Genomic DNA, 24,686 nt, shown 5'->3' with positions numbered 1-24,686 from the left:
ATAAAATTAGTCCTTTAATGTCCATTTATAATATCTAATTAGATGGAATATTCTTTGAATGGATAAAACAAATATTTACTCTGAAATTATAGTTATGGACTTTTTGTTTATTCATTAATTTAAGAGTTTGAGTGATATCCATATGGTATTCTCAGTGTTTGGTGAGGAGGAACTTTTCTCCGGGGAATATCAATCAAACATATTGATGTTTGGGTACAATAAGCCATGTTGTTGCTTAGTTGTTTCACATTTCTTTGTAACAATGGGGTGTCCTAGGGCATGAGGTTCTGACTCGGTGGGTGGACAGGCATAGTCTTAGCCTTGTAAGCCAGAGGCTGATATGAAGATTTGAAACCTGTGACCAAGCTGCACAAGTCAGCAATTGCGTCAAGTTTAACATTTAAATTTTTTAATTCTTTGAAAAACTGAAGGCAAAATATCCAATGTTGACAGATGATGTGGTTTTATTTTTGTTATTCTGTTTTGAAGATTTTAGACCTAGCGGATTTGATAGTATTTATGAAGCAACAATTTTTTATTAGGTTATGACTAGAATTTTTCTATTATTTGCAGGGGATGAGGTACACTCTCTTCAATTCTGTTTCAGAGCTTGTGTAAACTGAAAGGACAAATTTTGTAATCTAATTGGTATTATAGTCATGAAATTCATCTTTTAAACTTGTTACTATTATGTTGGTTTATTTTGGCAAGTGGACCAATTTAATTGAAGTTGACAGTTAGGATTAGGGTTTTCGAAGCTCATGTACATGGCAAATATCTATCTTTGGCAAAAGTTTAACTCTTGTCAATTGTATTTACAATAAAAAACTGACTTGAATCCATTTCTTTGAATTGAAATTTACAATGGTTCAAAAATTCAACTTTGAATCCTAGTGTTCCACATAGCCTATCTTAGTCAAGTTCTTTGGGACTATTATGCCACCATTATCAGACACTTGTTAGACGATCCATGAATATCTAATCCCACACTCGAGATGTTCATTCCTCGACGTAAGGGGTGATGTTGGAGATCCCATATTGACTAAGAATAAAACCATATTGTAATATATAAGTGAGGTGCAATTCTCACTTTACAAGCCAGTTTGGGGAGGTTGAGTTGAGTTAGGCATAAACATACTTATTAAGATGCATAACTACATGTCAAAACCGTGTTGCTCACTATGTATTTTATGAATTTTTTTTATTTTATCCTTGCTATAATTTTATCTTGCTATTAGTACTAGGATTATGTATTTAAAAACAATCCCAAGAATTAGCCTTCCTAAATAACAAGCAGACTCATGTATTTATAGGTCTGATAGCCTCATTATTGAAATATAGAAGAAATATATTATTCTTTCTAAATCTGAGATAGTATTAGAGCCATTCCTAAGTCAAATTCTTTGGGATTATGCCACTGCTATAGGGCTCTTGTTAGACCACCCATAAATATGTAATCCCATGCTTGAGATGGTCATTGCTCAGCGTGAGGGTGTGTTGGAGATCCCACATTATCTTGGTGTAAGTCCAGATGATAATATATAATTGGGGTGCAATCCTAACCTTACAAGATGGTTTTGTGAGGCATAAACCCACTTACTAAGATAGTATCAGAGCTTCTGTTCTTTGGGAGTCTCTAATCGTGTTTATCAACCCTAAAACATAACCTTCATTGCTGTGCCACCTTGAAGCAGGTTACATACTTCATTGATGTGCCTCTTTGATACCTATTGTAGCCTTTATTGCTCCATATTCTTCTTATATGGATGAGCTCGTGAATTCTGAAATGGAAACTGAGGACAAATCGCAGACTGCTTGAGAATTACATAATGTCCATTTTGCTTACAGATTCAATGGAAAAAATTGTCTAAAATGGTTTTAACTCATTAAGACCATCTTAAAAGGAAATGGTACACTTGACTTATCATGCACCTGATGAAAATGATGTCAAGTTCAAATCCTTGGATGAAGAAGATTCCATGATCATGGAATGGATGTGGAATTCAATGGTTCTAGAAATCAGTGATACTTGCATATTCCTTAGATCAACAAAAGAAATTTGGGAGGCAATAGAACAAACCTATTCTAAGGCCAAGGATGCTGCCCAAATTTATGATGTAAAGGTGAAAATTGTGGGAGCCAAACAGGGAAGCAATGCCAATGAAATTAAGTCCCTATGGATGAAATTGGATCACTATAGAGTTATGTTATAAAAGCAAAGTATTCAGAAGACTCAACAATCTTGAAAGAGTATATTGAACAAGATAGAGTCTATGATTTTTTGGTAGGCTTGAATCCTAAATATTAGTGTTTGAGTCCAAATTTAGGAATAAGAGAAGTTTCAAGGAATGAATGAAATCTGCACTTAAATTACAAAATAATTCTCCTGATTATGCAATACTCCCCCTCAACTGAAGTTGGTGAATGTATATCTATCATTCCCAACTTGCAAGTAAGATCTTTAAATTGTTTTGTGGGAAGTCCCTTAGTAAACATATTTGCCAATTGGAGTCTTGAAGGGATATACTTGGTGGCTATAAGATCATTATCCAGCTTCTCATTAATGAAATGTCAGTCTATCTCTACGTGCTTGGTTTGGTCATGTTGAACTGGATTGTGTGCAATACTGATGGCGGACTTATTATGACACTCCAAACCCATAGGAGCTTCATATTTTATTTTGAGATAATCGAGTATGATCTTCATCCATAATAGTTCACAAACCCCTTGAGCCATGACTCTAAATTTTGCTTTTGCACTTGATCTTGCAACTACATGTTGTTTCTTGCTCCTCCATGTCACCAGATTTCCACCCAGGATGCTATAAGACCATTATCCAGCTTCTCCTTAATGAAATGTCGGTCTATCTCTACGTGCTTTGTTCGGTCATGTTGAACTGGATTGTGTGCAATACTGATGGCGGACTTATTATAACACTCCAAACCCATAGGAGCTTCATATTTTATTTTGAGATAATCGAGTATGATCTTCATCCATAATAGTTCACAAACCCCTTGAGCCATGGCTCTAAATTCTGCTTCTGCACTTGATCTTGTAACTACATTTTGTTTCTTGCTCCTCCATGTCACCAGATTTCCACCCAGGAACATGCAATAGCATGTGGTGGATCTCCTATCTACAATTGATCCTGCATATTCAGCATCAGTATATATTTTCATGGATAAGTTTTCGCCTTTTTAGAATAGCAATCCTTTCCTTGAAGAGGCTTTTAAGTACTGAATAATTCTATTTACTACTTGCAAGTGTCTTTCTCTTGGATCATGCATGAATTGGCTAACCACTCTAACTGCATAAGCTATGTCTGGCCTAGTGTGTGATAGATAAATGAGTAGAGTGAGTTTACCATTATGAGAATGTTTTATAAATCGAGTATGGTCACCTGGGCTTTGTTGGTACCCCAAAGATACCACAACTTGAGTAAACCTTCCAAACCAAACACGAGGTGATTATTATCTCCCTGGCAGCACACTTTGGTTGGGCGATGCATCAATTTGATGTTATTGTTTAAGACCATATAGGGCCTTCTTAAGTCTGCACACCTTATTCCCTTCATTAACAACACCATAACCAGGTGAATCTCCATGTATACATTTTCCTCCAAGCTTCCATGCAAGAAGGCATTTTTAACATCAAATTGATGCATCGCCCAACCAAAGTGTGCTGCCAGGGAGATAATAATCCTGACTGTATTCATTTTTGCCAACTGAGCAAAAGTTTCCTCATAATCGATCCCATAGGTTTGAGTATACTCTTTTGCAACCAACCTTGCTTTATACCGATCTAGTGTGTCATCAGACTTATACTAAACTGTGTATATCCACCTACAACCCACTTATTTCTTATCTTTTGGTCTCTCTACAGTCTCCCAAGTCTTATTCATTTCTAATGCGCTCATTTCTTCATTCATGGCTCGAATCCAGTTCTTATCTTTTAAGGCTTCTTGGAATGATGTAGGGATTCTGATAGAATCAATAGTCCAAAGAAAACTCCGGTGCTTCCAGTGTTATCACTTATCGGCCATGGCAGATTTCGGTGGCGGTTTTCCTGACCATCGCCACAACAAGGTGGTGGTGAATCGGATTTTGCATGGCGGCCCATGGCGGCCGCTATGACCATGTCGGAGTTCTAACGGATATTAGAAATATCCAAAATATCGAAAAAAAGGTGACAACGCCAGCAGCGGAGCATGAAGAAGAGCTGCGACGGCAACTGAGCATGAAAAAGAGCTGCGGCGGCTGCGGGGAGCATGAAGAACAAGAGCTGCTGCAGATGAAGTAGACCTAAACCTAAACCTAGTTTTTAGGAAACAAAAGTTTGGGCCTTGACCCATTTCAGTTTAAAAAAACCCTAAAATTTAAATAAAAAACCCTAAAATTTAAATAAAAACCCTAAAATTTTAATACTAAGTGTGCCGTGTGAGTGGTGTGCGGCTGGAAACCTTGGAAACCCTAATTTAACCATGAAAGCTGACTTTACTTTAGGGTTTTGGGCCTATTTTGGGCCCATGTAAAACTTATATAATTATTCTCAACAGTAATTTTATCTATGCACAACCACTATTACTTATTATTTCTCCCTGCCACCAACAGTTATTTATATATATAAATATTATATTTCTTTCCATCGCCATGCTTCCGCCATAACCCGTTATGATTTCCGTTATAACTTTATAAAGGGTTTTTGGGGTCTCCGATATGATCCGTTATCCGATATTGATAACACTGGGTGGTGCATAGAAAGTTTTTTGTAGACACAAGTTGACATATAGGATATTTGGCACAAGATCTTTTTTCTTTTCTCAAGGCAATAGGTAAATCATTTAGGTTAGATTCAAAAGCAGTATTTCAGGTGTCCTCAAGAGTCTCACAAGTATGAGTTCTTACCTCCGGTTCAGACAATTGAAGTTGTTGTTCGACCAAGACGGGTTGTTGTTGCCTTCACTGATATTGTTTTCCAAAATATTTGTCCTCATTATTCTTCTCTAGTAATGATGTTAGTGCATGGTCTTTGTCATCCTCCCTAAGAATGAAATCCAGCAACAAAGGAAAAGGTGTCAACTCAAGATTCTCAGCTTCTTGAATACTCCCCACTGAAGCTTAGAAGTACGAAAGAAAGACTCTGTTTCATGAAAGGTGACATCCTTGGAAACATAGACTTTACGACTTTGAGGGTGATAACATTTGTACCCGTTTTGGTTGGGGGCATAACCGATGAAGACATTTGATGGTGCGAGGATCTAACTTACCCCGATAAGGACTATGAACACGGACAAAAGCAGGACAAGCAAAGACACGAATATGAAGACTAGTCAACATGGGAATAGAAGGATAGAATGTGGTCATAAGCTGAATAGGAATAACACCCTGTAGAACCCGAGAGGGTAATCTATTAATCAAATAAGTGGCAGTCAAGACTGCTTCCCCCTAATAAGATCTAGGAACAGATGTTTGGAAAAGTAAAACTCTAGTAACCTTAAGGAGATGACGATTTTTCCTTTTAGCAACCCCGTTTTGTTGAGGAGTGTCCACACAGGTTAATTCATGAACAACTCCATTTTCCTGAAGGAACTTGGAAAAGTTTTGGTTCACATATTCTCTTCCATTATCAGAATGCAATCTCTTAATTGGATTTTCAAATTGTGTTTGAATTATTCTGTAAAACTTTACAAACATGTGAAAAACTTCAGAATTATTTTTCACGAGGAATATCCAGGTAACCCGAGTACAATCATCAATAAATGAAACAAACCATTTTGCACCCCATACATGTGAATGAATAAGATCAAAAGGTTTAGAACTTCTATTACCATTGGGAAGAAAAGTTGTCCGATGGTGTTTAGCAAACTGACAAAGATCACAATGAAAAGACTCAACAGACACTTTTGTAAATAAAACAAGAAATAAGCACTTTAGGTTACTAAATGGAGGATGACCAAGACGTCTGTGTTGAAGCCATATCTGAGAGGATGGCCAAGATTCACGGCCTTGCTGAAGATTAGAAGTGTGTGCCTGTAGTCTAGCACACTTTTTATTTTCTTCATGCTGTAAATAATATAATCCGCCCTGCTCTTTAGCAATTCCAATAGTCTTCCCTATGGCAAGATCCTGAAAAACACAATGGGAATGAAAAAATACCACTGCACAATTTAAATCTTGGGTAACCTTTTGAATAGACAAGAGGTTATTGGATAGTTTGGGAACATGAAGCACATTTTTAAAGGAAATGAAGGTTGAAGGTGAATGTTAGCACAACCAATAACGAGGGTATTGGAACCATTAGCAATAGTAATATATTGGTTACCAGATAAAGCAGTGTAGGATGAAAAATAAAGGAATGAGGTGTCATATGATCAGTAGCACCAGAGTCTATAATCTAGATATTTTCTGTACTAGAAGCATTAAAGGATGAGAAACTAGAACTCTTACCACTCATAGTAAAGGAACAATAGCTAGATGTCTTACTAAGGGAGTCCATGAGAGTTCAAAACCAACTGAGCTTTGCAGATTGGCAAAATTTTATCCTAATCACAAAAAAAATTCGCTGGAAATTTTTTCCGGCGGCGGTTTCCGGTGATCGGCGGTCGGTGGTGGCGGTCGGCATTGGTGGTCGGCGGTCGGTGGTGGCTGTTGGCGTTGGTGGTCGGCGGTTGGTGGTGGCTGTCGGCGTTGGTGCTCGGCGACGATCAATGGCGGTGGCAGTAACGATCAATGGTGCAAGGTGGTGGTCAATGGAGAAAAGATAAGGAAAAAACAGTTGTAGCAATTATGGCTGCCCAAAAAAATAATTGCAGCAATGAAGGCTGCCCAGAAAAATAATTGCAGCAATGAAGGTTGCTAAAAAAAGATTATAGAAGCAGAGTCTCCCAGATTAGGAGCTCTGATACCAAGTTGAAAGAAATAGATGAAATATATTTTTGAGATGATTTACAAATGTGATTACCGTCTCAATTTATAGAGTGTTTACAACCTAATTAAAGAAAGAAATAATAGGTAATGAAAGCAAGAAATAATGGGTGATTAAAGCTTTACAAATAAAATGAAATCAAATCACTAACAAATCTGTCCTAATAAGTAGAGAATGAAATCTGCACTTAATTACATAATAATTCTCTTGATTATGCAACACATTCTCTTGCATGTCCAATCGTCCTTTTGAGCTCTTGTCATGTAAAATACAAAAGTTGCTATAAAAAAGAACAGTACATGAAAGATCTTTGAGTTTTTGTACCTAAATCATATTAGGGGACAATCTAGGGACATGAAGGACAATTTTTAAGGTTATGGATTGACTTATTTGTACCTCTCCTTGTCCTCCTCCTATGAGATTTCCATCTATTGTGGAAATTTTCTTGCTGCTAGGATATGGAGAATATGTGGAGAAGTATTTGGGGTGGTGGGTTCATATGGTTAGTGGCTCCAGAGTTTAGTATCCAATAGTGAGAAAAAGGTGTATCTGAAGTATTAAGACAAAAAATAAAATAAAATGGAAACTTACTAGAATGTAAGCGAGAATGTACTGTGGACTGGACATTCTGCAATTCTCCAACAGTTTGGAATCCGTCCTTAGTTTCCATTCCAGAAATCACAATGTCATCCATATATAGGTGGATTATGCATCAATAAAGGTTGGAATAGTGATCAGAGTGGCGCATCAAAGAAAGCTAGAATATGTTCTTGGGGGTAAACAATGAAGGATGCGATTTAGGGATGTAGACAAGGTCAGAGCCTCCCAAAGATAGGAGCTCTAATACCATCTCAAATTAGAACAAATAGTATATTTGTTTTGTATTTCAATAATGAGGCCATTGGATCAGTAAATACACGAGCATGTTGGTTTTAGGAAATATAGATAGCTAATTCTAAGGAAACAAACACTTGTAAACGTGGGATCGTTTTTAAATACATAATCCTAGTATTAATAGGAAGATACACCTGCAATAAAGAATTAAATTATAACAAGGATAAAATACAAAACTTCCTAAGGATTTGACTAGCATGGACAACATGAAGTTATTGAGGAAGCTTAGCCATTTGCTTTCTTAAGGATTCACCTTGTTATCATAGAATCTTGTTCTGTGCTAGAATGACATCTTGAGTGCTGGATCAAGCAAACCTTTCTTTTGATCAAATTGTTTGTTGTGTCCATTTTGATAATTTGTAGAAGCAAAAGCGTATTCATCATAGTTTTGCCAGTTGTTGCATCTACTATATTTTTGTTTGAGGTTTCAATCCATGATTTGAGCTACATCTTCAAAGCCATGACTTGGGCATTTTCCGAGTAATGTTTTAAACTACTCCCATGTCTCACGTAATGGTTTATTTTCTCCTTGCTTGAAAGTAGAAATTTCAGATTTAGCACTTATGTACCTGGATGGTGGGACAAATTGATTCCAAAATTTCTCTTCTACAACACTCTAGCAGGTGAAACGTTGATTTAGATGAGATTGTAGCCAAGACCGAGCTTTCCTTGCTAGAGATAATGAAAGAGCAAAGATAAAAAAATTCATCTCCTTCTGGAATACCCATAGTGCCACACAATTCAAAGAATGTAGACAAATGAGTGTAGGAGTCTTCATGATCCATTCCTATGAATTGATGTGTGGATATCAAACTTAAGAAAGTTGGCTTCACCTCCATTGCCTTGGTTGTGGGTGGAGCTAGTATACTGGAAAATTATCTAGGCCCTTTTTTCATAGCATAGTACCCTAGAGTCCTTTTGGGTTGATTTGGTTGACCTTGATGTGGATCCATTTCAGCTATGGTATTAGAAAATATGGGTTGATGGTGAGAAGATTGATCTTGCTGCTCTTTCTATTGTGCTTCTCTTTCTTCCTTTTTTTCCTGGCTGTTTTTTAATCTTTAGATCAAATTGTAATTAATATGTAGGTGGCTCAATTGCATACGTGACTCACAAAAGCAAACAGATTAGTCGAAAATATGAAAAAAGAATACAACTACATATAAACAAAAAGGTCACTAGTTATAGGTTGAACTTATGAAGAAAATAGTTTAGGACACAAGTCGCGGACAATGGCACTAGAAAACTTATTGGTTTATTTTGGCAAGTGCACCAATTTAACTGAAGTTGACAATAAGGGTTAAGGTTGTCGAACCACATGGACTTGGCAATGTATCTATCTTTATCACAAGTTTAATTCTTGTCAATTATATTTATAATAGGAAATTCATTTTATTCCATTTGTGTGAATTGAAATTTACAATGGTTCAAATATTCAAGTTAAAGGTTGTTTGAATGACATTTAAAATTTAGTAGATAGAAAGCGGTGATTGGACTTTATTCACCTCATCCATATTCCAGTCATCAATATCAATATACAACATTTTTCCATTGATATAAGTGCACATTCTAAAATTTCTTTAATTGATTTCTCAAATATAATTAGTCTAAGAATGATTTTTGAATTTTGATTCCTCGAACATACAACAAACATTCGAGCATTTACGATTGAATGTTAGACTATATTGAAATCTATTCCTAGTTTTTGAATGTTTCAACAAATCTCATTGATTTTAGAGTTTAAGAACTGCTTTATAACCTGAACTTAGATTTTAAATCTTAAAACTATGAATAAGATAAATTTAAGCATTAAACACAATGAAATGAACAATATATATAAAATGGAAATGAACAATATATATAATATGGAAATGAACAATTTGATATATTATATATATATATATATATATCACTAGAATATTTCAAAGATGAAGATTACATCCAATCCTAAACGGGGAGGTCTAACTGCTCATGGCACAATTACAAATTAGAAAATCTAAGGGAACCTAAGAAGGGAGCAGTTCCTTACACAAATCCAAGCTTTCCTTTCTCTATCCTCAGATCCTTTCCCCTCTCTACCTTTCATTCTATAGTCATTCAACGGTATGTGTTGGAATCCCGCATCGACTAGAGATAAGGACATTTCATAGTATACAAGTGAATGCAAATTTCATCTTATAAGTCAGTTTTATAAGGTTGAGTTGGGTTTAAAGTATACTTCTTAAGAGTATGTTTGCAAATTAATGAATTTTCGCTGAAGTGAGATAGGTACTGTAAGATGAAAAAGGTATTTTGCTTAAGTGAGAATGTTTTACTCAGGTAAAAGTAATGCAAAAACAACACTTCTTTTTTAGCCAATTTTGCTCAAGCGAGAAAGTGTTGCTCAAGGGAAAATTGTTTTGCACCAATGCTTTCTTAGTGGAGACCCTCTCAAGCAAGATTAGGGATGCTTTTCCTTCATGGTTGCTTGAATTATCTTCTTTGACTTACTTTGTTTTCCCACTTGTTTTAATCATGTTAAATTTCCATTGGTATGTTTAATATTTCTGTCGTTTCTGGAGCCAAATCCTGCATAAAGATTTGCACAAAATTTTGTTTTAAGTCGGGATTAATTATACTAGAACTTTAAAACATATAATAAGTAGGTGTCCTCTTAAGGTTCTGTGTTTGTAATGAATTTTGGCACTTATCAGTTACTTTGACAATTTTTTCTGCATTATTGTCATTTTGTTATGTTAACTCAGCATATTTTACCCGGCAAAAGGGCTGGCTGTTTAATGTTTATCAGATATCCTTTGCTTCTTGATATTGTTGTTTTACTTGCTTAAGAGTTTCAGTATTTTTAATGAACTAATAGTGGTGAATTTAGTCATGTCATGTAAACATGTATATTTTTTTGTTGCTTCCTAGCTGCATGATTATTTATCATTGTTGTTTGATATCTTGTTTGTTCACATACAAAGGCTGTATTATCATAAAAATTGTTAACTTGTGCATGCTTTTGAATTTTGCTTCAGTCTTGTTTTCCCCTAATTCACCAAATGTAAAGCTGAATACAAGGTTTACCATATTCTCATTCAAATACAAAATCACCGTGCAATTCTATTTTTGTTTATTTTGATGTTTGTTATGGATATGGACAGATGGGACTGGGGAAGACTTTGCAAGCTATCTCCTTTTTAAGCTATTTAAAAGTGTGCCGGTTGTCTGATGGGCCATTTTGTGAGTGAAGGAATCTTTGTTTAATTTGAGAATTTATATTTTTATCTTGAAATTCATGTTTTGAAATATTTACGTCTTATGCTTTTATTTTATTTTCAGTGGTTATATGCCCTCTAAGTGTGACTGAGGGTTGGGCGTCAGAGATAGTCAAATTTACCCCCAAACTAGAAGTCTTCAAATATGTTGGTGATAAAGAAAATAGGTGCAATCTACGCAAGAAAATGCATGAACATGTAACAACACAGCCATCAACGATGAATGTGAGTACATATGGAAGTTGTTACATGGGAAAACCATAGAAAACACAACTTATTTGTATAACCTGGTGACCTGCCAATTCTAAAAGTATGATCTTTAGCAATCAGCAAGCACAAATGATGCAATTTGAGTGTACCATATTCTCTCTCATTTTGTGGAAAAGCCAATAGGAGGAAAAGAAAATAACAATGTTATTGGAATCAGACCTAAATGACAATGACATGAAAAGTCTTTTTCATAACGTAGAATTAAGAGTGTTAGAATGTCTACTAATTTCATTTGCTGGAACTTTTATCAGGTCTGATTGCCTTTTGATGTGTGCATTGACATGAAAAGTCTTTTTCGAAACCAAGTATTAAGGGTGTTTGAATGTCTAATAATTTTCATTTGCCAGAACTTTTATCAGGTCTTATTGCTTTTGATGTGTTCAATTGCATGAAAAGTCTTTTTCAAAACCTAGTATTAAGGGTGTTTGAATGTCTACTAATTTTCATTTGCTGGAACTTTTAGCAGGTCTTGTTGCCTTTTGATGTGCTATTAACTTCATATGACATTGCACTGATGGATCAGGATTTTCTTTCTCAAATACCATGGCAGTATGCAATCATTGATGAAGCTCAAAGACTTAAAAATCCATCTAGTGTATGTTGAAAAAACTATTTAATGGCCTATGTTTGGTAGTGTTTGTTAAAAATATGCTTTTGTATATAAAACTTGTTTAATTAGGTCCATTTCAGTAATGTGGTGGTAGTTATTACATATGGTACGTTTTGGAGATACTACATTGATTAGAAATATTTTCAAACTATTTATAGTACGTAAGTGAGTGCAAACTTTATCTTACAAGTTAGTTTTGTAGGGTTGAGTTAGACCTAAATGACTTTTGTAAGATGATATCAAAGTATATTCTAGCGAAGTTTGTTAGGTCTATTATGCCAGGTGCTATCAGATTACTATCCGACCATCTACAAATATCTAGTCCCATGCTCGGGATGTCAAGTCTTGGGCGAGGGGGTGTGTTGGTGATCTTATATTTATTAGAGATATTGCCAAATTATAGTATATAAGATGATGCAAATCTTATCTTATGAGCTGGTTTTGTAAGATTGAGTTACGTAAATTCACTTTCTAAGAATATGAAATTATAAGGATGAATGATTTCAGTCTCTAAACAAATCCAAGTCTAGAACACAGATTCAAGCCCTAGAATAAGGCTAGCCAGCAACTAAACAATGGGAATCTATCCATGAAATGATTCAATCCTCATAAGGAAAGGAAGTTACAATAAAAACCTCTTATGAAATGAGAACAAAATGGTTATGTTGAAGAAAAAAAAACTTATTGTCTTCATTGAAACATTTTGCACAATTATATACATCTTCTAGAAAAAAAATCTTGAACATATTTTAGGTAATTGACCCTTTTGAATTAGCTTGAAAAAATCTAAGCATCAAAATCATAACTGACAGTGAAATAGGAAATAAAAATATGCTCAAATAAATAGGAAGATTCTGTAGATATTTACCCTACAGTTTGTTTTTCTTGGTTTGTCAACAACCTCCCATGATGAGTTTCTTTCTAATGCATCTATCTCCTGTCTTATAAATTGAGTCCAATGTTCACTTCTCATGGCTTCTTGGATTGAAGTAGGAATTTTTATAGCATCAATAGTAACAATAAAGCTTTAATTTTTATTAGAAAGATTGTAAGTTCCAACACATTGAGAAATAGGATATGTAACACATATGGTTGTTGTACCGTCCTGGTAGTCGGAAGTGATGACGTGGCACCAAGCTACAGTGTAGGCGTGTTGACGAGCGCCAGGTTGGCAGAAGAGAAGGAAGTCGGGGGGCTCGTGAAGTCGCCAGTTATTAAGTTGGCGTGTTCCGATCTCCAGCATACCAGGCGATCGCCCAGTTGAAGGTAAACTCAGGCGACCAAGCGATTGGAGATCGCCGGAGCAAGCACATTGCCAGAGATGAAGGTGGAGCAGATTATGAAGGCGGCCGGCGAGACCACAGGGAAGGTGTACGAGAGCACCCTAACTCGCCTGTTCCAGTAAAGATCGCGCTCCCAAGTTAGCTATGCACTGGGCAGTACCATGCATAAATAACTTAGCCAAAAAGGGAGTCAGAAGCAGCGCCCAAGTCAAGGAGGCTCCAGATGATGGCACGTGTACGACTGGATGCGAGCCACGTGTCCCAGGTCTGTAACTGCCAGGAGAGAGAAAGTGACCAGGTATATAAGAGTTCTCAACGAACTTTCTGAGGTACACACGTTCAGATTATACTCTTTACGCTTGCGAGTTCTAGAGCTGACTGTGAGAGAGAACATTGCATGGTTCCTTGAGATTTCTTGAGTGTTCTTGCTCTTAGTATTTGGTGGTTCGGTCACTGACTTGGGTGTTGGAGTGCGATCGGCCGCAGCGGCGCCGCTCTGTTCTTTTGCAGGTTCTTGAGGTGGATCTTGAAGAAGGACGGAGGTTCGAAGCGGTGCACAAGTCGATCCTTTGACGAGGCAGGTTCCAACGTTCTGGTCAACAGGCAGGATCAGTTGTCAAACTCGCGAGTCTATGTAGACTCGTGAGAGCTCCGTAGACTCATAAACTTGTAAGAGTTTACTTTTGTATTAAAAAAAATTAATAGTGTAAATAACTACATTTAGTCCTCCAAATTCAATTTCTGCCAAAAAAAAAAATTTGCAGCAACTATTCCCAATTAAAAAAAACAGACTTCATTCTGCAGCTTAATTAAATAAAAAAAAAACCAATTTGGAGCCCATCTTCTATTCTGCAGCCCAAGAAAAAAAAAACAGAACCCTAATCCCTTCCCTACCCTAATTTCACACCACCCATCTATACCCTTATATGATGAACGACAATCGCACGAACCACCTAAAACCCGCAACCACCGACAAACCACCTGCAACCCGCGACCACCACAACTACCGCACGAACCGCTTTCAACCCGCGAACGCTCCGCTCGACGCCTCACTCCACAGAAGAAGACGCAGTCCACAAAAGAAGCAAATGCAAATGAAGATGAAACGCGAAACCCTAAGGTCAGTTGGTTTCATTTAATTTCCCTATTCAGAACGACACCGTTTTGGGTTAAAAAGAAAACCTAGTTGAACTCGCCAACTCGGACTAGAGTCGCGATTCCGCTCCGATTTCACTGAGTTTACGCTGAGTCTGCCGAGTTTACTCAAAAAGCGAGTCTACTACCGAGTTAACTCGGTAGGACCAAGTAGATACGTAAACTCAGATGAGTCAACGAGTTGACTCGCAAGTTTGATAACCATGGTAACACATGCTCTTCTACCTTTTCTTAGCAAAAAGGATTAATATTAGACACTGACCTTGTCACTGTTGCCTTTAGGGATCCTCACATCCAAGTCAGACAACTTTTGCTCCAAAGTCAAAGTGGGTCGTCACTTTTTCCTGTAGGTTGGTTCGATCCCATTTGTGGCGGCATCATTACTTGGATCTTGACCATCAAGCAAAGATAAATATGGTAATGACAAAAAGGAGACATCCCCCGGATTAAGTGTTTTCTCCCCCTAGAGCTTAGGGCTGACAAAAATGGATTCTGTTGAAAGGTGACATCCATGGTGATATAGATGATCCTGCCTGTTGACCGGAGCGCTGGAGAATGCCTCGTCAAAGGATCGACGTGCACGCCGCTTCCCGCCTCCGTTCCTCCTCTGGATCTATCTCAAGAACCTGCAACGAAACGATACGGCGCCGCTGCGGCCGATCGCACTCCGACGCTCAAGTCAGTGGCGGTATCACCAAATACTAAGAACTGGAACTGTGCAAATCTCTCTCACAAACAGCTCTGTCACTCGCAAGCGTAAAGTGTACGAACTGAACGTGCGTACCTTAGAAAATCTGTTAGGAACTCTTATATACCTGGTGGTTCTCTCTCTCCTGGCAGTTACAGCCTTGGACACGTGGCTCGTATCCAACTGTACACGTGCCATCATCTGGAGGCTCCCTGACTTGGCGCTACTTCTACTCTCATTTTGGCTAAGTTACCTATGCATGGTGCTGCCCAGTGCATAGCTAACTCAGGAGTGCGATCTCTACTGAAACTGGCGAGGTAGGGCCTTCATACACCTTCCCTGTGGTCTCGCCGGCCGCCTTCATAATCTGCTTCTCCTTTAACTTCGGCGATGTGCTTGTTCTGGCGATCTCCGACTGCCTGATCGCCTGAGTCTGCATCTGGTGACTTCGTCCTCAACCTGGCGATCGCCTATTCTGGTAAGCTGGAGATCGGAACACGCCAACTTAACTATCGGCGACTACACGTGCCTCCCGACTTCCTTCCCAACTGTCAACCTGGCGCCTTGTCAACACGCCTACACTGTAACAGGATGCCACGTCATCGCATCCGACCACCAGGGCGGTACAATAGACATGATGACTCTTAGGATGATAAGTTTTGTACATTTTTTTAGGAGGATAAACAATAAATATACATTAACGAGCTCTAGAATCTAATCTACTGCAATTAGGCTTTTTAGAGTGAACAAAAACATAATTAAATACTCAACTAAGGTAGACTTGACATTAAAAGAGTAGAGGGAACAAAAGACAAAAAGGACATCATAGGAGTAACGCAATTTAAGATACAAGTGGCTAACTTGATAAGCCATGTAGTAGTTAACATAACTTCTGCCCAATAGGTTCTAGTAACAAACATTTGGAAAAGGAGGGCTTTTGCTACCTTTAGAAAATGATGATTTTTTCTTTCTGCAACTCCATTTTGTTATGGAGTGTTAACACGTGTTAGTTCATTAACAATACCATCACAAAACAAATTTGGAGACTTCTTGCTTTACATATTAAGAACCATTCTTGATTTTGGACCAGACGGAAAAAATTAACAAAAATTTGAAAGACCTCATTTATTTTTCACAATGTATGTACACGTGAAATCAACAAACAATTTTGTTCCAGAAATAGATTCTAAAATAAGTCCCCCAACATCAAAGTGAATAAAGTTAAATGGGAAATTACTACTTTACCATATATGATATAAGATGCACGATGATGCTTTGACAGTTGACATATATCACATTTCAAAGAATCAACAAACTCGGTAGAGTTTGAATATAAGTGATTAATTCTTTGACAAGTGCGACAATCGTGCCATTGCAAGCTGGGTAGAAGGAATGTCAATGAGGTGGTGAAGATAACCAATATTTTGGTGTATTTTGATGGTTTTGTAGCTGCAGTTTGCAGTGCTTATAGCATTCCAATACTAGCACGGTGCTAGCTGGAATAGGATGTCTAGCTTATGCAGCAAACATTATCTATCTATTGCTTCTGGGGTGTTTGTTCATCTCTTTATTCTTGGAGATTCTTAATGTGGTTTGGTTTATGTAAAAGGGTTGGGATACCCCTTTTGTATCCCTCTTAATTTAATTTCATTCTTTGCTGATAAAAAAAAAAAATATCCCTTCATTTAAAAAACTATATATCTTCATTAGTGTCACCTTCACTAAAACTAAATCTTTTTCCTCCAATGCTGGTTCCCAAGAAGTTCTTTCTGAAGATTGTGCGACCACCTTGAAACCGTTTGTTATGTCATATACTCGAACTAAACCCTCCAAAAATGAACCTACGACTTATAAACTGAAACAATAATATCATTGATACTACTGAATGCAATCAGAAAATACTGCAGCAGTTAGAAATTCAACCTCAAGAGAGTACCTATAAGTTTTCCAAGATTCAACGACATCTACCCAAGGAAGAGTATTCAAGACATGTGGCATGTCCATGAATCCATTCCAAGTTCTGAACCTAAACCTATAGACAATGTTGAACTAGAAACTAAGGACACTCTCAACTCTCCAAATGACCCTGATCTGTCAATACCCATAAGAAAAGGTACCAGAAACTGGACAGAACAACCTCATTATTCTTTATCAATTTATGCTTCGCTTGATAGATTACTGATGAGCCATATGAGATTCATTGTTGGTTTGAATTTTATTGTTGTCCCTAACACTGTTACTGAAGCTTTGACAAAGAAAGAATGGAGAGATGCCATGAAAGTGGAGAAGGCTGCATTGGGAAAGAATAGTACTTGCAAAATTGTTGACAAACCCAAAGAAAAGTAAATAATATTGTTGGTTGCGAATGGATATTCAAATTAAAATATAAGGTGGATGGGTCTATTCAAAGGTACAAATCAAAGTTGGTCGGCAAGGGATACACTCAAGCTTATGGAATAGACTATCAAGAGACTTTTGCACTAGTTGCTAAGATGAATACGGTAGGGATTATTTTTTTCCTTAGCTGCCCATTTTGATCAAAAAATTCTACAATATGATGATAAAAATGTTTTTCTCCATGGAGACCTAGAAGAAGAAATCTACATGAATATTCTATCTGGGTTTGAAGGAGATAGAAAAAAATAAAGTGTGTAAACTGCGGAGGGCTCTTTATGGAAGGAAACAGTCTCCTAGAGTTTGGTTTGGAAGTTTCACGAAATCTATGAAGGAATTTAGCTACAAAAATAGTCAAGGAGATCACACTTTGTTCACTAAATGTTCAGGGAAAGAGGAGGTAACGGTTCTTTAAGTTTAAGTTGGTGATATTATAATGACTAGAAATGATGAAAGAGAGAGAAGGAGGAATCGAAGCAGAGACTAGTCCAGGAATTTGAATGAAAAGAGTTAACAAGGTTCTCTTGTTGATAAAAGATCAACAACTGCATATTGTACTTTTTTAGGTGGGAACTTAGTGACATGGAGAAGCAAAATGTGATAGCAAGATCATCAGTTGAATCAGAATTCAGGTCCATGGCACAAGAGTTATGTGAGCTATTGTGGCTAAAAATGATGTTAGATGGCTTGAAGATTAATTTGGAGGGACCGCTCTTTTGTGATAATAGTCAGCAATAGACATTGCGCATAAAACAAAACATATAGAAATAGATAGACACTTCATTAAGGAAAAAATAGAAGAAGCTTCAGTATGCATGTCATTACTGTAAAGGGTAGAGTTCTCTATATATCCTCTTGTACTGATTTACATTGATTTAATTCAATCAAGATCTTTTTCTTCTCATATAGCTAACCCTTTTCAAGTGATTAATTTTGAATGGTTAAAATTAGTCTCATATAACAAATGGTTATTTGAACCAAATTATAGCTGGTTATGAAAACTGGTTGTATATTGAAATTAATAAGTTATTTTGGACTTTAAAAAATAGTTTCAACCTTTAAAATTGATTTTAATAAAAAAAACACAATTATTGATGAATAAAACCAGTAGTCAAAACTTATTTTTAGAACCAGTTATATATCCATGATTGGTTATTAAGGTGGTAAGGAGTGTAAGACTGGGTGTAGGGTCGGTCTGTGCTCTCAGTAATTTTTTCTGCTATCATTTACATTTCCATCCTATAAGGAGCATTGAATATGTTATCTGTTTGTCATTTTTGTTTTTGTTATTACTTGGTCATGCTTGGGTTAAGAGAGGATATTAAAAATGTTCATAACTTTTTCCTACTATTTGTTTTGGTTCTTAACATGGTGGACCGTTTTTTAAAACATTGCAAATAAGCTCTTCCAACCAGACCTATTGTCTTGTTATTTTCTTAAACATGAATTTCATGTTTGTCATCTTAGAGGTGAACATATGGTTGTGATATGCACTAGCATGTTTGGAAACCATCCCAGAATTATGGGAGAATGAAAAGTAACCTTTTAAGTGAACCATCAAATTCATCGGAATAGGACTCTTGTTTCTTTAACTGACTGGTTTAGCATTGTAAGTTTAAGTTATCATCTGCAAGTTTAAAATATGTGACAATTTACTATTTCATGTCATTCTCTAGGTTATATTCTACGAACAAGATTGGAATCCTCAGGTGGACAAGCAAGCTCTGCAGAGAGCACATAGAATTGGCCAGATGAACCATGTGTTGTGCATAAACCTTGTTACAGAGAAGACAGTAGAGGAAGTATGTTTGTGTTTGTTATAAGTTTTTATTTTGTGATAATGTAGGTATTACATATACTCTAGGAATTCATGTTACACTGTAGGTAATTATGAGGAGGGCAGAGAGAAAATTGCGTCTAAGCATCAATGTTATTGGTGATAACATTCTCAAACATGACGATGAAGAAACATCTGATGTTGGAACTGGTGATTTGAAATCCATCATATTTGGGTTACATATGTTAGATCCCAGTGAGATCATTGATGGAAATCATGGGGATATAAACTTACCAGAAATTAGTCTTATGGCTGACAAGGTGCTTGCCTTGCGTGGAGAACAAATACTTGAGAAGGATGAAAGGAAATTTGAGGTCAATCCAAGAATCATTTTACAAGGTCATGATGTTAAGGAAGGAGGTACTACTTCTCTCTCTCATGATCTAGGTCTTGACGAGGCTTCATATCTTTCTTGGGTTAAAAATTTTGAGGAAGTGTCTAAGTCAAGTTGCAACTCAATGATGGACTGGAGGAGCAGAAGAAACCTAGAAGAGGAAAAGAATCTAAAACTTGAGTCTGCAAGGAAGAAGGCAGAGGAAAAGAAGCTATCTAGGTGGAAAGCTCTTGGATATCAATCGTTGAATGTAAAAGACACTCTCACCCAAACAGACAATGACATCACATCAGCTACTGGGTCAGTTCATTTTGTGTATGGAGATTGTACAGCTCCATCAAATGTTTGTTCATCTGAACCTGTTATGATTTTCAGGTCAACCTTTTTATTTGCCTCACTGCAGCTTTTGGCTCTAATGTCTAAGCTTTCTGTTTGAGCTTTCTTTGGTTTTTGTAGCATTCTCTGTTGCATGATAAACATTTTATAGTAAAACTGTAGATTCTTTTCTTGTTTGATTTCCTAATTATTCCCAATCTCAAGGAGATTTTGGAAGCATTTTGCAGATTCACTATTGTTGAGCATTATTGTATATAGACTTTAGGATAGGATAGGCCCTTTTTTCTAAATAGATTTTTTTTTTCTTTATTTCCTTATGTTAAGCTCCCAGTAAGCTTTACTGTAGGCAAGAAGTTACTGGCATAAGTCTATAATGTAAATATTGAGAAAGAAGACAAGAGAACATTGGAGAGATAGGTGCAAAAGAACTATACAATCTTGTAGCTTGAAATGTTTAATCCTAGGTGTAAAATGATGTGTTGAGATCGTATGATGACTAATACTATAGATATAGATATGGCCAATGTAAATATTGGAGATCCCAAATCAACTAAATATATAGTTAACTTATAGTATGTGTATGTAAGTTCCCAAATCCCAAAACCCACGTAAGAAAAATGAACACAACCTAAACATGGAATAAAGGAAATTGGTGTCTATATGGAAAAAATCCAAACTAAGACAAGGAGGCATAATAGAGTACCAAAAGAGTATGCAATACTCGCATCAAAATGATTTTCAATAAACACTAAAAGTAACTAGGTTAGAACAAACCTATGTTCTTTTCACGGAATCATTAGTCATTAACAATCACATTTAAGCGTAAGAATTGCAACATAAACATAGGGGATTTTTACTTAGAGTTGAAACAGAAATTTGAATTTGAAAATAAGAAACAAAATTGAGAAGCAAAATTATGAAATATAAAACACACAATTCTTCATTTAGATTCAATGATCAACTAAATGTGGAACTGTAGTGAAGAATTGGGTCCTAGGCTTTCAAGCTTCCATGGAAGAATGCATGATCCTTGATGATAATGAACAATGCATGAAAAATAGAAGACGAACATAATAGAATATAAAAGACAAGGAGATAAAAGAGAAAAAATAAGAGAAAAAGAAAGAGCTCTCAAATCTAAAAATAGAAAAATGTATTAAAAGTTCCTATTAAGAGCTTGATTAGTCTATTTATAGGCTTTGATTAGTGATAGAATGGGCCTTAATTGTAGTTCTGAGAATTGTTTTGACATCAAAATTATATAAGATTTCAGAATCTGTCTTAACTTCTGAAAATCCTAAAAAAATACCTGGATGTTCTAAAATATGAAAGTAAAACATTTATGTCAAACAAGCCCAAAGTTGAAAGAAAGAAATAGATGAAATGTATTTCTAAGATGTATTTACAAATGAGATTACAGTCTCAATTTATAGACTATTTACAACCTAATTAAGGAAAAAAAATAAGAGGCAATGAAAGCAAGAAATAATAGGTAATTAAAGTTATACAAATCAAATCACTAAAAGATATCAAATTTGTCCTAATAAATAGAGAATGAAATTTGCACTTAATTACGGAATAATTATCTCTTAATTATGCAACACTCCCCCTCAAGTTGGTGAATGTATATCTATCATTCCCAACTTGCAAAGATCTTTGAACTGTTTTGTGGGAAGTCCCTTAGTAAACATATCTGCCAATTGGAGTCTTGAAGGGATGTACTCGGTGGCTATAAGACCATTATCCAACTTCTCCTTTATGAAATGTCGGTCTATCTCTACGTGTTTTGTTCGGTCATGTTGAACTGGATTGTGTGCAATACTGTGTGAGATCCCACATCGACTAGAGATTAGAGCCTTTCATTGTATATAAGTGGGTGCAAACCTCAACCCTATGAGCTGGTTTTATGGGGTTGAGTTAGGCTTAAAGTCCACTTCGTAACATGGTATCAGAGCCATTTTCGAGCCTATCCTAGCGAGTATTTGTTGGGCCTATCGTGCCACCCGCTATCGGGTCGCTATCGGACCACCCATAATATATAGTCCCACGCACGAGTTGGCAGTCTCGGCGTGAGGGGGTGTGTTGGAGATCCCACATCGACTAGAGATTAGAGCCTTTCATTGTATATAAGTGGGTGCAAACCTCAACCCTATGAGCCGGTTTTATGGGGTTGAGTTAGGCTTAAAGTCCACTTCGTAACAAATACTTATGGCAAAGTTATTATCACGCACCAAACCTATAGGAGCTTCATATATTTTTTTGAGATCATCTAGTATGATTTTCATCCATAATAGTTCACAAACCCCTTGAACCATGACTCTAAATTTTCCTTGTGCACTTGACTTTGCTACTACATTTTGTTTCTTGCTCCTCCATGTCACTAGATTTCCACCCAGAAACATGCAATAGCCTGTGGTGGATCTCCTATCAACAATTGATCTTGCATAGTCAGCATCAGTTTATATTTTCATGGATAAGTTTTCCCCTATTTTGAATAGCAATCCTTTCTCTGGTCAAAAGTGTCCTCATAATCGATGCCATAGGTTCTAGTATACCGTTTTGCAACCAACCATTTGTTGAGAAGTGTCCACCAAGTTAATTCATGTACAACTCCATTTTTCTGAAGGAACTTGGAAAGGTTTTGGTTCACATATTCTCTTCCATTATCAGAATGCAATCTCTTAATTGGACTTTCAAATTGTCTTTGAACCATTTTGTAAAAATTTACAAAGAAGTGAAAAACTTTAGACTTATCTTTCATGAGCAATTCCAATAGTCTTCCTCGTGGCAAGATCGTGAAAAACACAATGGGAATGAAAAAATACCATTGCACAATTTAAATCTTGGATAACCTTTTGAATAGACAGTAGGTTATTGGATAGTTTGGGAACATGAAACACATTTTTTAAAGGAAAGGAAGGTTGAAGGTGGATGTTACCACGACCAGTAACGGGGGTATTGGAACCGTTAGCAACAGTAATATATTGGTTACCAGATAAAGCAGTGTAGGATGAAAATAAGAGGAATAAGGTGTCATATGATCAATAGCACCAGAGTCTATAATCCAAATATTTTTAGTACTAGAAGCACTAAAGGATAAGAAACTAGAACCGTTACCACTCATAGTTTAGGAACAATAGCTAGATGTCTTACTAAGAGAGTCCATGAGAACTAAAAACCCTACTGAGCTTTGCAAATTGACAAAATTTGGCCCCGTTCACAAAAAAAAGTTCACCATGAAAACTTTCTGGCAGCGGTTTCCGGCTGTCGGTGCGGTTTCCGACAGTGATGGATGGTGGTGGGCGGCGGTGGCGGTCAGTGGCAGTGACCGTCAATGGTGCAAGGTGGTGGTCAATGGAGAAAAGTGAAGGGAAAAAAACCATTGCAGCAATTAAGGTTGCCCAGAAAAAATAATTGCAACAATGAAGGCTACTCAGAAAGATAACTGCAGCAATGAAAAAGGCTGCTAAAAAAAGGATTGCATAAAGGGTCTCCCAAATTAGGAGTTCTAATACCAAGTTGAAAGTTGAAAGAAATGAAATGTATTTTTAAGATGTATTTACAAATGTGATTACAGTTTCAATTTATAGACTATTATTTACAACCTAATTAAGGAAAATTAATATGTAATGAAAGAGCGAAATAATAGGTAATTAAAGATATACAAATCAAATCACTAAAAGATATCAAATCTGTCCTAATAAATGGAGAATGAAATTTGCACTTAATTACAGAATAATTATCTCCTAATTTTGCAACACCCAATTTATTACAATGGATAGAAAATGCTAAAGATACACAAAATGAAACATCAAAAGTCAATTAAAGGTACAATAAACTAAAGAAAGACAGTATGGTAATAAAAAAATTAAGATTAGAAGTATCACATGCTCCAATAACTGTGATTCACAAATTTTTTTGTGTTGACGAAGTCATTCATTTTATATAGTCTGGTTTTACAGTTGTGTTGACACCTCTGGACATTGGGGTCACGGTGGAATGTTTGATGCACTGTCCAAACTTTCTACAAGCATTGGTGATGCATATGAACAGGCTTCTGAACATGGGGATCTGCATCTTGGTGATCTGCATCTTATAAGGCTTGATGGTGAGCACTAAAGTGATTCAAAATAATTATGTTGAGTCTATATAGATTGAATACATGATGCTTCACGCCAGTGAATATATGTCAACCCTGGCCTACAAGTGGGCAACCTTCCTTGCATTTTTGTAGCAAAACAGAAATTTTCTCAATTATTATATAACAGTCTGTTTCAGTGTCTGGATGTTATCGCCTATTACAATTTTTCACATTGTGCAAGAATACATTGTCTTATTCTGTTACCATAATTTGTTTGGTAGTTTCAGTGAAGTAGTTCAGGCTTTGTTAGTGAAATATTGATCTCCAAAATAACTAATGCTGACTGCTGAACTTCCATGAAAGGTGTTTACCTACTGTTGTCTGGAGTATTTGTGTATCCTCTGAAAGGTGGGGTGGGACTTGTTTCTGTTAATACAAACTTCACGATGAATTATGTGATTATGTTCGTTAATGATCTCCAAATTAACTAGTGCTGACTGCTGAACTTCCAGTAAAGGTGAGTATTTGTGTATCCTATCCTATGAAAGGTGGGGTGGGGTGAGGCGGGGCTTTTTTGTGTACTACAAACTACGTGATGAATTATGTGATTAAGTTCTTTTTAT

General features: G+C 36.4%; 1 protein-coding gene across 4 annotated transcripts in view; it reads left to right on the top strand.

The window, feature by feature from the left end:
• Positions 1 to 24,686, top strand: part of LOC137826353 (probable helicase CHR10) — a 34,765-nt gene that overhangs the window by 1,140 nt on the left and 8,939 nt on the right. Inside the window, exons 2-8 of one of the 4 annotated variants that reach the window (XM_068632291.1) lie at positions 574 to 648; positions 10,962 to 11,040; positions 11,140 to 11,300; positions 11,809 to 11,940; positions 19,152 to 19,277; positions 19,360 to 20,021; positions 23,945 to 24,090. In XM_068632291.1, coding sequence (XP_068488392.1) covers positions 10,962 to 11,040; positions 11,140 to 11,300; positions 11,809 to 11,940; positions 19,152 to 19,277; positions 19,360 to 20,021; positions 23,945 to 24,090 — 1,306 coding nt within the window. In that variant the 5' untranslated portion in view covers positions 574 to 648. Of the gene's footprint in view, positions 1 to 573; positions 649 to 10,959; positions 11,041 to 11,139; positions 11,301 to 11,808; positions 11,941 to 19,151; positions 19,278 to 19,359; positions 20,022 to 23,944; positions 24,091 to 24,686 lie in introns of all 4 variants that reach the window. The other 3 variants (XM_068632290.1, XM_068632289.1, XM_068632288.1) reach the window with 3 other exon arrangements.

This window comes from Phaseolus vulgaris, chromosome 8, assembly GCF_000499845.2.
Source record: "Phaseolus vulgaris cultivar G19833 chromosome 8, P. vulgaris v2.0, whole genome shotgun sequence".
NCBI lineage: Eukaryota > Viridiplantae > Streptophyta > Magnoliopsida > Fabales > Fabaceae > Phaseolus > Phaseolus vulgaris.
Note: the sequence above shows the minus strand (reverse complement) of the source record. Positions and strands in the feature narration are given on the sequence as shown.